Source organism: Polypterus senegalus, chromosome 3, assembly GCF_016835505.1.
Source record: "Polypterus senegalus isolate Bchr_013 chromosome 3, ASM1683550v1, whole genome shotgun sequence".
Classification (NCBI taxonomy): Eukaryota; Metazoa; Chordata; class Cladistia; order Polypteriformes; family Polypteridae; genus Polypterus; species Polypterus senegalus.
Window position 1 is genome coordinate 293,804,335 of NC_053156.1, and position 15,247 is coordinate 293,819,581.

Consider the following 15,247-nt stretch of genomic DNA (forward strand, 5'->3'; position numbering starts at 1 on the left):
CTTGAAATAAGTCAAGATGAATTTTATTCTAGACAGCAGATGCACTCAAAATTACCGTATATACTCATGTTTAAGTTCTCCCGCGGATAAGTCGGGGCTTCATTTTACCGCATAATTTCGGATATTTTATAATGTCGGTCGTATAAGTCAAATGCGGAAAACTCACGCTATTGGTCCAAGAGATTACGATATTCTAAGGCCCACCTGAGAGAGTAACCACGAAGCACACAGCCTTTTTGTTCTATGCATTGTGCCTACGTGACCACACGGTAATATCCGAATTATTCCGAAGCGACGTATGCACTGTTGTGTTTTTTTGTATCTCACACCCTCATACACCTTTATCGTAAGAGCATCCCTTATCTATGATGGAGCGTTCGATCAGAAGAAAATATGAAGCTAAAAATACATTCTTGAAGTGGCGAAAGAAATTGGTAACTGCGCTGCTGCAACAAAATGTCAATGTGTCTGAGAAACTCTCACCCTTGGGAGGCGTCCAATCAGAGCCACTGCAGGGCCTGCTGGGAGTTGAAGTTTTTGCTCCCCGGTAGCACTGCTATTGACTGATGACCAAAAGACATCAAGTTAAAGACGACACATTTCTATTCAGAATTTTAGGCCAGATTTGCGCATTGTAGTGTATTGTACAGTGACAAAAAGGAAAGGAGCTCCGTGCAAAAGTTTGGGCACCCCAGGATATTTGAGGTCTCAAATAACTTTTCCCAAGGTGGTCGCAGACCTTCATTAGCCCATCAGTCATCATTAGGAAAACCCAGGTGATGTAAATGTCAAAGATGTAGAAATTCTCTGACTCTTGTGGCAACAATCAGTAGCCATGGGCTCCTCTAAGCAGCACACTGCCTAGAACTCTAAAAATTAAAAGAATTGAGACTCACAAAGTAGGAGAAGGCAACAAGAAGATAGCAAAGCTGTTTCCTCAGTTCATGTTTTTAAGAAATGGCAGTTCACAGGAACGGTGGAGCTCAAGTCGATGTCTGGAAGACCAACAAACTGCTTGTTGGATTGCTGGAAAGGCAAATAAAACCCCCCTGTTGGACTATAAAAGACCTTCAGGATGATTTAGTAGACTCTGGAGTGATGGTCCACTGTGCTACTGTGCAGTGACACCTGAACAAATAGGACCTTCATGGTAAGAGTCAGCAGAAGAAAATCTTTCCTGCGTCCCAGCCACAAAGTTCAGGGTCTGAAGTTTGCAAATGAACATCTAAACAAGCCTGATGCATTTTAGAAACAAGTCCTGTGGACCAATGAAGACAAGAATAGAACTCTGTGGCCACAATTTGCAAAGGTATGTCTGGAGAAAAAAGGGGGCCGAATTCTAGGAAAAGACCACGTCTCTAACTATTAAGTATGGTGGTGGATCGATCAGACTTTGGGCTTGTGTTGCAGTCGGTGGCACAGGGAACATGTCAGTGGGAGAGGGAAGAATGGATTCAAATAAATGCCAGCAAGGTCCAGAAGCATACATCACACCATCTGTAAAACGGATAACGAGATAATGATCCGAAACACACCTCCAAATCTACAATGGGATATCTCAAGAAGTGCAAGCTGATGGTTTTCACAAGGCCCTCTCAGGCCCCTGACTTAAACATCACTGGAAATCTGTGGAGAGATCTCAAAAGAGAGAGGCGTGTATATAAGACGGCCCAAGAATCCTGCAGAATTAGAAGCCTTTTGCAAGGAGGAATGGCCAAAAAGACCCCAAGTAGGAGCCGAAAGACTCTTAGCTGGCTACACAAAAGTGTTCACAAGCTGTGATGCTCACTGACTAGCACAACAACAACAACATTTATTTCTAGAGCACATTTTCATACAAATGATGGAGCTCAAAGTGCTTTACAAGATGAAGAGGGAAAAGTTTATAAAAAAAAAAAATATAAAAATAAGATTAGGAAATACTGAATAAAAAAGAATAAAGTAAGGACTGATAGCCGGGAGGACAGAAGAAAAACAAAAAAATAAAAACTCCAAAGGGCTGGAGAAAAAAAAAACAAAATCTGAAGGGGTTTCTGAGGCCACGAGACCACCCAGCCCCCACTGACCATGTCGGGGTCCCAAACCTTTGCTTCAGACTCTGAATTTTTTTTTGGTATTTTGTACCTGAGAATGATGGAAATAAAAATGTAATCGTGCATGAAATATTAAAGGAATGTGTCATCTTGAACTTGATGCCTTTGGGTGATCAGTTCATTTTCGATTCACTTAACCTTTCACAGTAAAAGACATTTTAGTCAAGGGGGGCCAAACTTTTTCATGCCCCTGTACATGCTAATAAAAATACTAAATTGAAAAAATGTTAACGTGTAGTTTAAAACATGAAGACAAGTGGTGTGAATTTCCAAGTTTGAATCATTAACCGCTGATCTCATGTGTCATTGGCACTAGTATTTTAGATACACTACACCTCATCTTTAACTTTGAGTTCTATTTTGGGCGGATGAATTAATTTTTATACAGAGCATTGCACACAGTTACAAATATACAGTAGATACATCATGTTCATATTTGTCAATATCATCACGTGTGAAGAGTCCAATGAAATTCTTCCCTGCTTCTCCTAATCAAGCAAACAACACCTCACCACTCCCTTGCGTCAGAACCTGTGAGTATAACATTACCTCAAAACTTGTCTTCCTCGACTGCTGTAGACAAACTCAAATTATAAATAAAGAATACATCGATCAACCATAAAATTTAAACCACCTGTCTAATATTTGTGTAGTTCCGCCTCGTGCCGCCACCTCTGCTCTGAGGCGCAGAGACATGGATCTATCTATTATATAGTGCCTTTCACATCTATCTATTATATAGTGCCTTTCACATCTATCCATTTATCTATTATATAGTGCTTTTCATATCTATCTATCTATCTATCTATGTATTATATAGTGCCTTTCATTTCTATCTATCTATCTATCTATCTATCTATCTATCTATCTATCTATCTATCTATCTATCTATCTATCTATCTATCTATCTATCTATCTATCTATCTATCTATCTACAACCCCAATTCCAATGAAGTTGGGACGTTGTGTAAAACGTAAATAAAAACAGAATACAATGATTTGCAATTCCTTTTCAGCCTATATTCAACTGAATACATTACAAAGACAAGATATCGAATGTTCAAACTGATAAACTTTATTGTTGTTTTGCAAATTTTCACTCATTTTTAATTTAATGCCTGCAACACGTTCCAAAAAAGCTGGGACAGGGGCAGCAAAAGACTGGGAATGTTGAGGAATGTTCAAAAACACCTGTTTTGAACATTCCACAGGTGAACAGGTTAATTGGAAACAGGTGTTTGTCATGATTGGGTATAACAGGAGTATCCCCAAAAGGCTCACTCGTTCACAAGCAAGAATGGGGTGAGGTTCACCACTTTGTGAACAACTGCGTGGGCAAATAGTCCAGCAGTTTAAGAACAATGTTTAGGGGTTTGGCCGCTCTGCCATAAAGTCCAGTTAGGTGGAGTGTTGCAGGGATGGTTGTCCTTCTAGGTGTTTCCACACAGGTTCTCAGGAGCTCTACCTAAGTGGCTATTGAGTTCTTGGCCACCTCTCTTACCGACAGGTGACCAGCCCTAGGAAGAGTATCACTACTGTTCTCAACTTATTCCATTTAAGAATTATGGAGTGCACTTTGTTTTTGGGAACCATCAATGCTAGAGAAAGTTTTGGTGTGGCTTTCCCCAGATGTTATGCTTGACAGAGTCACCAGTCCCCAACCTCACAGCCTGATGCTTCCACCACCATGCTTAACCATTGAACTGGGAGTTCACTGGTGATGAGTGATACCAGGGGTCCTCCAGACATGACGCTAAGCTTGCATTCATTGGACCAGAGAATCTTATTTCTCTCATTCTGAGAGTCCTTTAGTAGCCTTATTGCAAACTCCAAGTGGGCTTCCATGTGTCTTTTACTATGGAGAGCCTTCTGTCTGACCACTCTGCCATAAAGCCCAGATAGGTAGAGTGTTGCAGGGATGGTTGTCCTTCTCTGCATTTCTCCCGTCTCCACACAGTTACTCACAAGTCACTATTGTGGTTTTTGGCCACCTCTCCTATCATTACACCTTCTCCCATGATCAGTTTGTCTGGGTGGCCAGCTCTGGGAAGAATATCATCGTTGTTCTCAACTTACTCCGTTTAAGAATTATGGAGTGCACTGTGTTCTTGGAAACCTTGAAAGCTGCAGAAATGTTTGCTGTGGCCTTCCCCACATCTGTGTCTTGACCACCCAATTCTGGTCTCTGAGCTCTTCAGGCGATTCCTTTGAACTCACAGCTTGGGTTTTTTTTGCTCACCTGTGGGGCCTTCTATAGACATTTGTTTGCCTTCCCTTCTTCTTCTTCTTCTTTCAGCTGCTCCCGTTAGGGGTCGCCACAGCGGATCATCTGTTTCCATATCATCCTGTCCTTGTCATGTTGTTCTGTTACCCCCATCACCTACATGTCTTCTATCACCACATCCATAAACCTTCGCGTAGGCCTTACCTGGCTGCTCTATCCTTAGCACCCTTCTCCCAGTATACCCAGCATCTCTCCAATGCACATGTCCAAACCAACGCAATCTCGCCTCTCTGACTTTGTCTCCCAACCATCCAACTTGAGCTGACCCTCTAATGTCTTCATTTTTAATCCTGTCCATTCTCATCACACCCAATGCAAATCTTTGCATTTTTAACTCTGCCACCTCCATCTCTGTCTCCTGCTTTCTATGATGACTAATAAAATGCAATTCTGGAATGATGAGTGCTGTTTGATCTTCTTCTTCTTCTTTCGGCTGTTCCTATTAGGGGTCGCCACAGCAGATCATCTTCTTCCCTCTCTTTCTGTCATCGTCATCTTGTTCTGTTACACCCATCACCTGCATGTCCTTTCTCACCACATCCATAAATCTTCTCTTAGACCTTGCTCTTCTCCTCTTCCCTAACAGCTCTATCCTTAGCACCCTTCTCCCAGTATACCCCAGCATCTCTCCTCTGCACATGTCAAACCAATGCAATCTCGCCTCTCTGACTTTGTCTCCAAACCGTTCAACCTGAGCTGACCCTCTAATGTCCTCATTTCTAATCCTGTACTCCCTCGTCATACCCAACTCAAATCTTAGCATCTTTAACTCTGCCACCCCCAGCTCTGTCTCCTGTTTTTTTGGTCAATGCCTTCCCTAATCAGTCCCATCCATCGAACTGACCACAGGTGGACTCCAAGTGAGGTGTGTAGAAACATCTCGGTGATGATCAAACAAATCATCCATCCATTATCCAACCCGCAATATCCTAACTACAGGGTCACGGGGGTCTGCTGGAGCCAATACCAACCAGCACAGGGCGCAAGGTAGGAAATAAACCCCGGGCAGGGCGCCAGCCCACCGCAGGGCACACACACACACACCATGGACAATTTTAGAATCGCCAGTGCACCTAACCTGCATGTCTTTGGACTGTGGGAGGAAACCCACGCAGACACTGGGAGAACATGCAAACTCCACGCAGGGAGGACCCGGGAAGTAAACCCGGGTCTCCTAACTGCGAGGCAGCAGGGCTACCCACTGCGCCACCGTGCCGCCCCATCAAACAAGCCAAACCAAAGTAAAGGGTCTGGATACTGGTGTCAATCTGAGATTTCATTTTTTTTTTCATTTGTAATAAATGCATTGGTGACGATTCCTAAAATCTTATTTTCGCGCTCTCATCCTGCGGTATTGAATCCTGAGGAAAAAATTAAATATAAAGGATTTTAGCACTGAGCTGCAACATAAAAATATGTATAAGAAGTGAAGGAGTCTGCACACTTTCTGAATCCATGGTAGATGGACTATTGTCTCATAAGAGTGGACACCTGTGTTGTGCAGGGGCCTTTGCTGTGACCATCTGCTGTGGCTGGCACAGAACCTTTGGTGGCTTTCCCTACCATCATGTTCATCATTGTTCATCAGTGCGTCCGGGCCTCTTGCTAACTCCTATGGAGTCAATTACTCAAGCCTGTCATGCTGCCCTGCCCTACCACGCCTCGCTATGGTGAATAACATGCGACACGCAAATAATTATTTCTCTCTCTGTCACAAAATGACTATAACTCATGTCCTCCAGCTAAATATACAAGTGAGCTGTGAGAATGCGCCAAAACCAGACGAGCAGAGCGCCACATTGCCCTCTGCCAGTGATGGTTACCCTGATTTGAATGTGCCCAGCGAAGCCTGCTGGTGGACTTCCTCTTTGAGAGCTGCACAGCACTCCCCTCTGGGTCTGTCGGTTGCGTGAGTCTCCGGCATGACATCATGCTGCCTGTCTGGGAAAGTGTCCAGTTCTTCCTCTTTCTGTCTCTCTCGTCTCACAGATCTTCTTGTTGTTGTTTACTGGCTGCTCAGCCATATGCAAAACAAATGACAATGCTCGATTCCTGGAAGCTGTGGCCTTGTGAAGCACCAGCCGGGCCTTGGGCTCACATTTTCAGATCAGACGCTCCTTATGTGGCAAATTGACAGATGGAGGCGGGTGCCCTCTGGGGTGCAGTGCCTTTTTTGGGCACCCTTACAAAGCCAGCCTGGTGAAACACTTGCGGCCCCTACAAGATGCTGCTCCAGAATCTTTTTAAATGTTGCCGCCAGAGCTCCACAGTGCGTCTCCGGCCAGCAGACAGTCTTGTCAATTTACGAAAAGAAGCTCGGGAATGTGTGTGTGTTTGTGTGCGTGTGTGTGCGTGACTGCACGTGGGCCATTTCCTGGCCTGCTTTCCTTCTTGCAGCCTGGAACACATGGACCACCCACACTGCTGGCACAGGCCCAGAGCGGCTCGCTGGGACCCCTTGTCTCGCTTTTCTCCCTGTGGCTGTCTTTATAAGCTCTGCCAGTGCAGGCCTTGAACATAAAAGCTCTCCGCTGATCCTTTAGCCAGTGCCCCTCCATAGTGTTCATAGTGTGTGTCCTCTTCTGGGCTTTGTAACTTTTTGCATCATGACTATGATCATTGAGTTAAATAGTGCATTTCATATTTCGTGGCTATCCATGAGTTATATAGCGCCTTTCATACTGTCTGTTTATCCGTGAGGTATAGAGTGCTTTGCATTTTCTGTGTTAAACAGTGCTTTCCAAATTAGTGGTCTTTCTGTCTGTCTATAAGTTCTTCAGTGCCTCTCCTATTGGGTATCTATCTATGAGTTATATAGCACCTTATATATTGACAAGCTACAAGTTGTATAATGCCTTTCATAATTTGTATCTGTCTGATTCATGTAGTGCCTTTCATATTGCATGAGTTATATAGTTCCTGTTGAAAGGTATATCTGAGTTTTATAGTACCGTTTTTATTTGTCAACATGTTTTTATATGGATGTTATAGAGTGCCTTTCATAAGGCCTGTCTGCATCAGCTATATAGTGCCTTTCATAGTGATTATATATGAGTTATGTAGTAACTTTAATATTATCGGTGAGTAATAATACCTTTAATAATGCCTTTACTGTCTATGTGAATTGTTTGGAGTGCCTTTTGTATCGTCTATGTGTTCTGTTAGATACTGCTTTTAAAGACTGCTGACAGCCTGTAAGTGTTATACTGGCTTTCATTTTCAGTTGCTGTATATAGTGCCTTTCATATTATCTATCTATAACTTGTTTACTTTCATATTATCTATTTTACATAGGTAGAGGATGGGCACATTATACCTTACAGACAAACAATATGAAAGGCACTATATAACTATATAAAAAGAAATGTGCAAGGCTTTACAGAACAGAATTCAGACAATATGAAAGGCAACATTGAACTAGGCCAGGAATAGATAGGAAAGGCACTATATAATAGATAGATAGATATGAAAGGCAATATATAACATATAGATAGATAGATGTGAAAGGCACTATATGATAGATAGAATGATAGACAGATGTGAAAGGCACTATATGATAGATAGATAGATATAGATAGGAAAGGCACTATATAATAGATAGATAGATAGATAGACAGATGTGAAAGGCACTATATAACATATAGATAGATAGATAGGAAAGGCACTATATGATAGATAGATAGATGTGAAAGGCACTATATAACAGATAGATAGATAGATATGAAAGGCACTATATGATAGATAGATAGATAGGAAATGCACTATATAATAGATATACATACTGTAGACAGAACAACAACAAAATTTATTTCTATAGCACGTTAATTAACTAACTAACAGAGAATAAAAGTAAGGTCCGATGGCCAGGGAGGACAGAAAAAACAAACAAAAAAAAACTCCAGACGGCTGGAGAAAAAAAAAAAATCTGCAGGGGGTCTGAGGCCACGAGACCACCCAGCCCCCTCTAGGCATTGTACCTAACATAAATGGCCTCAATCAGTCCTGATTGTATTCAGGGCTCTCATGGAAGAATTTGATGATGATGGTCATGTGGACTTCTGGTGTTTTATCCATCAATGTAGGGACATCACGGTGCTTTGATTAGTAGGATCAGGTGATGGTGACTCACATCGGCAACACAGAAAACCAGAAAATGAATAGAAGAGAAAGTAGGGGTTAGTACAGATTTTGGAGCCACCATGAATAATCATGATAATTAATTGAATATCACTAAAGATTTTGTTTCAGTTAGAAAGAGAAATACAAAGTGACCTGGCACACTTGGGGTTCAAAGTCTAAGTGCCCTAGTGCCATATGACCCCTCTGCCCTCTTTTCTACGACACTTTTTTTGCTTCACTGGCCTGCCACGTCCCAGTATCGTAATTTGAGGTCTTATAGCCTTTTCCTGTTATGGAAGCCATTTTTGTGAACCGTTGTAAGGTTGTGTCCTGGGTTTCTAGGAGGCGTGGTCTCTGGGGTCATAACCTTGAATTAATTAACAGACAGGATAAAAGGTCAGCCTTTTAACTTCTCTTGTGGTTATCTTTCGTGTCTTGCCAAGTTTTTGCCTCATTACCTGATTATTGACTGTGATTTGTGCCTCTCGCCCGGGTTTTGGTCGCTTCATTTTCTTTTTATTTCGCCTTTCGCACACATCTCGACTCATTAAACTCGTTGTCCGGCCGTGACAGGACACCCAGCCTTTCCAATTCTATTGCTCCTCGACTCTTCTATTAACTCAGTTCCTCTTCCGTCTCTCTTCCTCTTCTTCACTTTTCTACTTCCTAACTCTTCTTGTGGCTCTTGTGTATTCTGCCTCCATCTGCTCACTGCGGCCCGTCTCTCTGTTTGTGCCCGCGTCTAGTCTTTTGTTTTGTGTTCTCTGGGATTTCAGGGACTTTCCTCCAGCTCACCAGACTCATTTCCTAAAACAAGAGTTCTGACTGATCCTGTGATGTTAATCACTCAAGCATCTCACTACAGTCTCGTCTTTGTGCCTAAAGAAGCTGCCGACGTCAATTATTTGCTGATGACAGCACGGCCCACTGCAACTGGCATCACATGAGCTGAGACTTCTCAGTGTCTGCTGACATAACTCACCTAATTCATATTAAAGCAAGCTCTGGTGGCATCATGCAGTAGTCAGCACTTTCAACTTCTTCTGTTTACTTAAATCAGTAAAAAATGCCCACTCATGTGCCCACTGGACTTATGTGTGACAGCTTCTGGCCACCCCTTGGCCTGCATGCCTGCATCACATTCACTTAGGATTCCTTATTGTCCTGCACTGATTCTTTAAATTGGTCTTTTTTTCTGTAGTGCCACGTATGTGGGATTAAGAGTGCAGTGAAGGGTGAAAGGCTGTAAATGTAATAATAAAAAATTAAACTGAATTGAATGAATAGAAACCTTTTGTAAAACACTGGTGTGGCAGCGTCTTGGCTTATTATTCCTTGCCTTGTAAAGCATGTTGGGATGGCACTCACTGCTTAAAGGGTTTTATAAAATAAAAACGAATTGGACTGGCTATGAACCATCACAGAGCATTGTATCTATGTGTGTTTAATATATGCCATGGAGGACAGATGGGCATCCTGACAGGATGATGGCATAACCTCTGGACAAAATGGAAGGTGCCAGGTAATGGATAAGCAGAAGCTGGAGAACAGGAGCAGTTCTATTCCCCCATATGTTAGGTGGCACTGGTCCTCTGTAGGCATCCCAGCTTGGAAACCTGCAGGGGTTCATATGAGCTGGAGTCAAGATGTCCCCAGGGTAACGCAATGGCCTCCTTTTATCTTAGACCCAGAATGGCCTTTGGTGACCCGCCATAGCTTGTGGGGTCTACTTCTGGGTTGTTTTGGGGACCGACCAGGGTAGTCCACTCCCAACTGTACCCCCTTGTGGCACCCAGTTACCCTGAGGGGTCTGGACTTCCAGACTCCTGTCCCCATGAGCCCCTGCAGGTGTCAAAGCTGGTGTGCCTCCAGCAGACCACTGCCACCTAACGTTTGGAAGATGAAACTGCTCCTGGCCTCCGGCTTCTGCTTGTCCATCCCCTGGCACTTTCAATTTTGTCCTGTTTCTCCTCCATGGCACTCACTATATATATATATACAGTATATATACACTAGCTGTGTAAGTCCATGCTGTAAAAAGCCCGGGCTCCTAGAAACCCCGAACTCTGGCACTTTCGTTTTGTTTTCCCGATGTGCTCACCTCGCCTGTGTATTAGCAGCTAAGCGAGTTTCTCTTTAGTGACAGAGTCGCTTTCATTGCACTTCACACCGTAGCTTCGCATTTCTGGGCTGGACAGACATACACACACACTTCCACGCATAGACGTTTATACAGTATATAAGATCAGGTCGATGTGTCAGAGTAGTGAGTGGAGCTGAACATCAGAGGGATGCTGCCACTTAATGTACAGGGAAAATGCAGGGCCCCATTCAGCAGTTTCCCACTGTCCATCTATTATAATGACCTCCTGCCTGGATAAGGAAACACTAACCATTTCAGCAGTACATATACACAAGTTGAAATCTAAGTAATCAGCATACAGTAGATCTCAGTGTTAATGTTGGAACTGTCTTTTGAAATGTCTTTTGAAGTGCATGTAATGATAAAATGCATCGTACTGTATTTGTCATTCCCACAGATGGCATATCACAAACATTTGTGGTAATAAAATGCATTCCTACAAATGTTTGGGATGTGCCATCGGTTAGAATGAGAAATGCAATGCATATCTCTCTGTTATATGCCATTTGGTATGGGGATTCATAAAAACAGTGTTAATGTCATCTTATAAAATGACAGAGACATAGTAGCCAAACAAACAGACACATATTCTTTTATTAAATATATATATATATATATATATATATATATACAGTGGTGTGAAAAACTATTTGCCCCTTCCTGATTTCTTATTCTTTTACATGTTTGTCACACAAAATGTTTCTGATCATCAAACACATTTAACCATTAGTCAAATATAACACAAGTAAACACAAAATGCAGTTTTTAAATGATGGTTTTATTATTTAGGGAGAAAAAATCCAAACCTACATGGCCCTGTGTGAAAAGTAATTGCCCCCTGAACCTAATAACTGGTTGGGCCACCCTTAGCAGTAATAACTGCAATCAAGCGTTTGCGATAACTTGCAATGAGTCTTTTACAGCACTCTGGAGGAATTTTGGCCCACTCATCTTTGCAGAATTGTTGTAATTCAGCTTTATTTGAGGGTTTTCTAGCATGAACGCCTTTTTAAGGTCATGCCATAGCATCTCAATTGGATTCAGGTCAGGACTTTGACTAGGCCACTCCAAAGTCTTCATTTTGTTTTTCTTCAGCCATTCAGAGGTGGATTTGCTGGTGTGTTTTGGGTCATTGTCCTGTTGCAGCACCCAAGATCGCTTCAGCTTGAGTTGACGAACAGATGGCGGACATTCTCCTTCAGGATTTTTGGTAGACAGTAAATTCATGGTTCCATCTATCACAGCAAGCCTTCCAGGTCCTGAAGCAGCAAAACAACCCCAGACCATCACACTACCACCACCATATTTTACTGTTGGTATGATGTTCTTTTTCTGAAATGCTGTGTTCCTTTTACGCCAGATGTAACGGGACATTTGCCTTCCAAAAGTTCAACTTTTGTCTCATCAGTCCACAAGGTATTTTCCCAAAAGTCTTGGCAATCATTGAGATGTTTCTTAGCAAAATTGAGATGAGCCCTAATGTTCTTTTTGCTTAACAGTGGAAATCTGCCATGCAGGCCGTTTTTGCCCAGTCTCTTTCTTATGGTGGAGTCGTGAACACTGACCTTAATTGAGGCAAGTGAGGCCTGCAGTTCTTTAGACGTTGTCCTGGGGTCTTTTGTGACCTCTCGGATGAGTCGTCTCTGCGCTCTTGGGGTAATTTTGGTCGGCCGGCCACTCCTGGGAAGGTTCACCACTGTTCCATGTTTTGCCATTTGTGGATAATGGCTCTCACTGTGGTTCGCTGGAGTCCCAAAGCTTTAGAAATGGCTTTATAACCTTTACCAGACTGATAGATCTCAATTACTTCTGTTCTCATTTGTTCCTGAATTTCTTTGGATCTTGGCATGATGTCTAGCTTTTGAGGTGCTTTTGGTCTACTTCTCTGTGTCAGGCAGCTCCTATTTAAATGATTTCTTGATTGAAACAGGTGTGGCAGTAATCAGGAAATTGAACTCAGGTGTGATACACCACAGTTAGGTGATTTTTGAACAAGGGGGCAATTACTTTTTCACACAGGGGTTGGATTTTTTTTCTCCCTAAATAATAAAACCATCATTTAAAAACTGCATTTTGTGTTTACTTGTGTTATATTTGACTAATGGTTAAATGTGTTTGATGATCAGAAACATTTTGTGTGACAAACATGCAAAAGAATAAGAAATCAGGAAGGGGGCAAATAGTTTTTCACACCACTGTGTATATATATATATATATATATATATATGTTACCATCAATGTGTGAAATTAGGCATTATATAGAATGCCAAAAATGGAAAGAAATCTCACTACGGCATGTTGTTCAACAAAGGTGCAATCCCACATCAGAACATTCATCTTCATTTGACCTCGGCTTCAGCTAAACTAATGGCAGAGTGCTGTGCTGTGCTATGCATGTTCAAACTACCCATAAGACATTGTGCTGTATAGCGCCAGTTTCTATCCATTGTTGTTACAGCAAAATTTTCAAATTGCTTTTTCTTTTTGATTTCCCCTTGTATAATAGATAGATAGATAGAATAGGTACTATATAATAGATAGATTCATACATTGCTAGTGTGTATAATTGCCAGTTCTGCCTGAAATGACTGATTTTTAATTTATTATTCACAAATGACCCCATTTTCCGCCGCCATTACTCCATTAGCTTATCCTTAATGTGTCATGTGTTAATGCCAATTGGTTATTAGAGAAACCTTTGTAATTGCCGTTACACACATTAAATTAGCCCGGATGGAAACACAGGCAGGCAAAAGGAGAACATGCAAACTCCACATGGGCATCTACCCAGGATGCTGGATCTGTGAAGCAGCAGCACAGACAAGAACACCCTAATTATATTTTTAAGATTTTATTTTTAAGTTCATACAATTAAACAAATCCACAATTTAAACTTTGACACTTTAAAGATGTTGTGACCCCTGTACTCAGCGAGACCCCAGCATAGCCACATATCATATTTGTTACAGTAAATGATATGAATTATAGCAGGTAGTTTGAAAGCGCTTCTTCGTTAACCCCCCAGCCTTCCTTCTCCTCCTCCTCGCTAGTTAAGCTCTGTCTTCTACTCTGAATGAAGTGGAAGGACGCCCGTATGTAACAGTAGACTTCAGCCCTGCCATGACAAACTTCCAGGTCACCTCCAGGCTCTCAGAGACTCTAATAAATTCCACACTTCCCAAGAGCCTTTGCAGCAGACTGGGTCACTGCAGCTGTATAACGCTGCTGCCCACTTTCAGCACTTGTGGGGGGAGGGGTCTATTAAAGATGCATCCTGGGGTGGCACCCAGGCCAGGTAATGCTATCCCACCCAGGCTAGGCACTGCCTTGTGCCATCTTGCTCTCAAATGCAGGACACGGGATCACTAAGGCAGAAGTGCCAACCTCTCCACCACCGTGCCGCCCCAAAACAGTGCTGCTCTTTGAAAGTACCGTTTACCTCCCGTGAAATGGCACCTTGTGAGTTTGTGCTTAAATACCCTCCATAAGTCAAATGTTTGTTAAATGAATGTGTAGCCAATGTTCTTTTCTCTTTATTACTGCTCCAAAGAGGTCCCTAGCATGATTTGACCGGCGGCCAGCATTGTCTTCAAGCTAATATTTCTTTTTTATTGCAAGCCTGCTGCTCATCCAGCTCCCAGTGGCAATCATTTTTTAAACCTTTTGGCGGGACGCCTGCAAGTGTCATAGGAGGATCTAAATGGGAAAGCCACGGGAAGATGTGTAGTTTCTTTCTTCTCTGATGATAAGAATTGTGTGCTAAGAGACTCCTTTCCCTTCTTCCCCCCTCTTCCTCTCTCTCTCTCTCCTGGCGTCTGCAGGGCACAGACAGAAGCTCGACGACCAGCCGAAGCCTGGTTTGTTTTCCGAGCGCTTGAGCGAGCTGGAGCGTCTTCGACAGTCCACAATGAGAGTCAGTGTTCAGACACAAAGCCCCCGCCCCTCCCTCAACTCAGCGCCGGCCCCCTTTAACCCACAGGGCCAAACCCAGATATCAGGTAAGGGCGACAAGGAGGACACGGGTCAAGCCCCTCTGTCAGGGAAACCTGCTGGAGTGAGAGGAGTGTGAGTGTGAGTATGAAGGGGACAGCCAAAGTGTGGTTGGGTCAGGATTAGGACCAGGGCAGCCTGTGGGGTGGTCTGTGGGAAACCAAATGTAAAGTGGAAACGGAATGCACTAAGATGAAAGTTAGCAAAAAAGAGAGAAATGTTAAGAAATGGAGCATCTCCATTGGAGGAGGAAGGAGGAAGTGGGCAGTTTGGGTCAAGACGTTAATGTCACAGCCGCACTGGGTACTCATCTTACACATTCAGAGCAAAGCAGTGGCATCTCGACATGGTCAAAAATGGTGGTAAGTTACAGGACTAAAACAGTGGGTTTAGTGGATAAACGTATGTGTACATGTTGTGGCCTCTAGAGGGCGTACCTGCAGACACAATTGCACCACAACAGTCCCAGTTCCAATAAGGTGCTTTTAACTTAAACAATACATTCAGCCCAACTCGCTCTTCTTTCTCTTCCTTTTCCTTTGTTTACACCTCCACACTCCCCTCCACTCCACCAGAGTCAAATGGAGGGCTCTCTTTTAACTGCATACCCGGGAGTAC

The 15,247-nt window shown here is 42.9% G+C and overlaps 1 protein-coding gene across 1 annotated transcript in view; it reads left to right on the forward strand.

Moving 5' to 3' along the window:
* Window positions 1-15,247, forward strand: part of runx2a (RUNX family transcription factor 2a) — a 125,051-nt gene that overhangs the window by 53,874 nt on the left and 55,930 nt on the right. Inside the window, exon 4 of the mRNA XM_039749448.1 lies at window positions 14,461-14,637. Coding sequence (XP_039605382.1) covers window positions 14,461-14,637 — 177 coding nt within the window. The remainder of the gene's footprint in view (window positions 1-14,460; window positions 14,638-15,247) is intronic.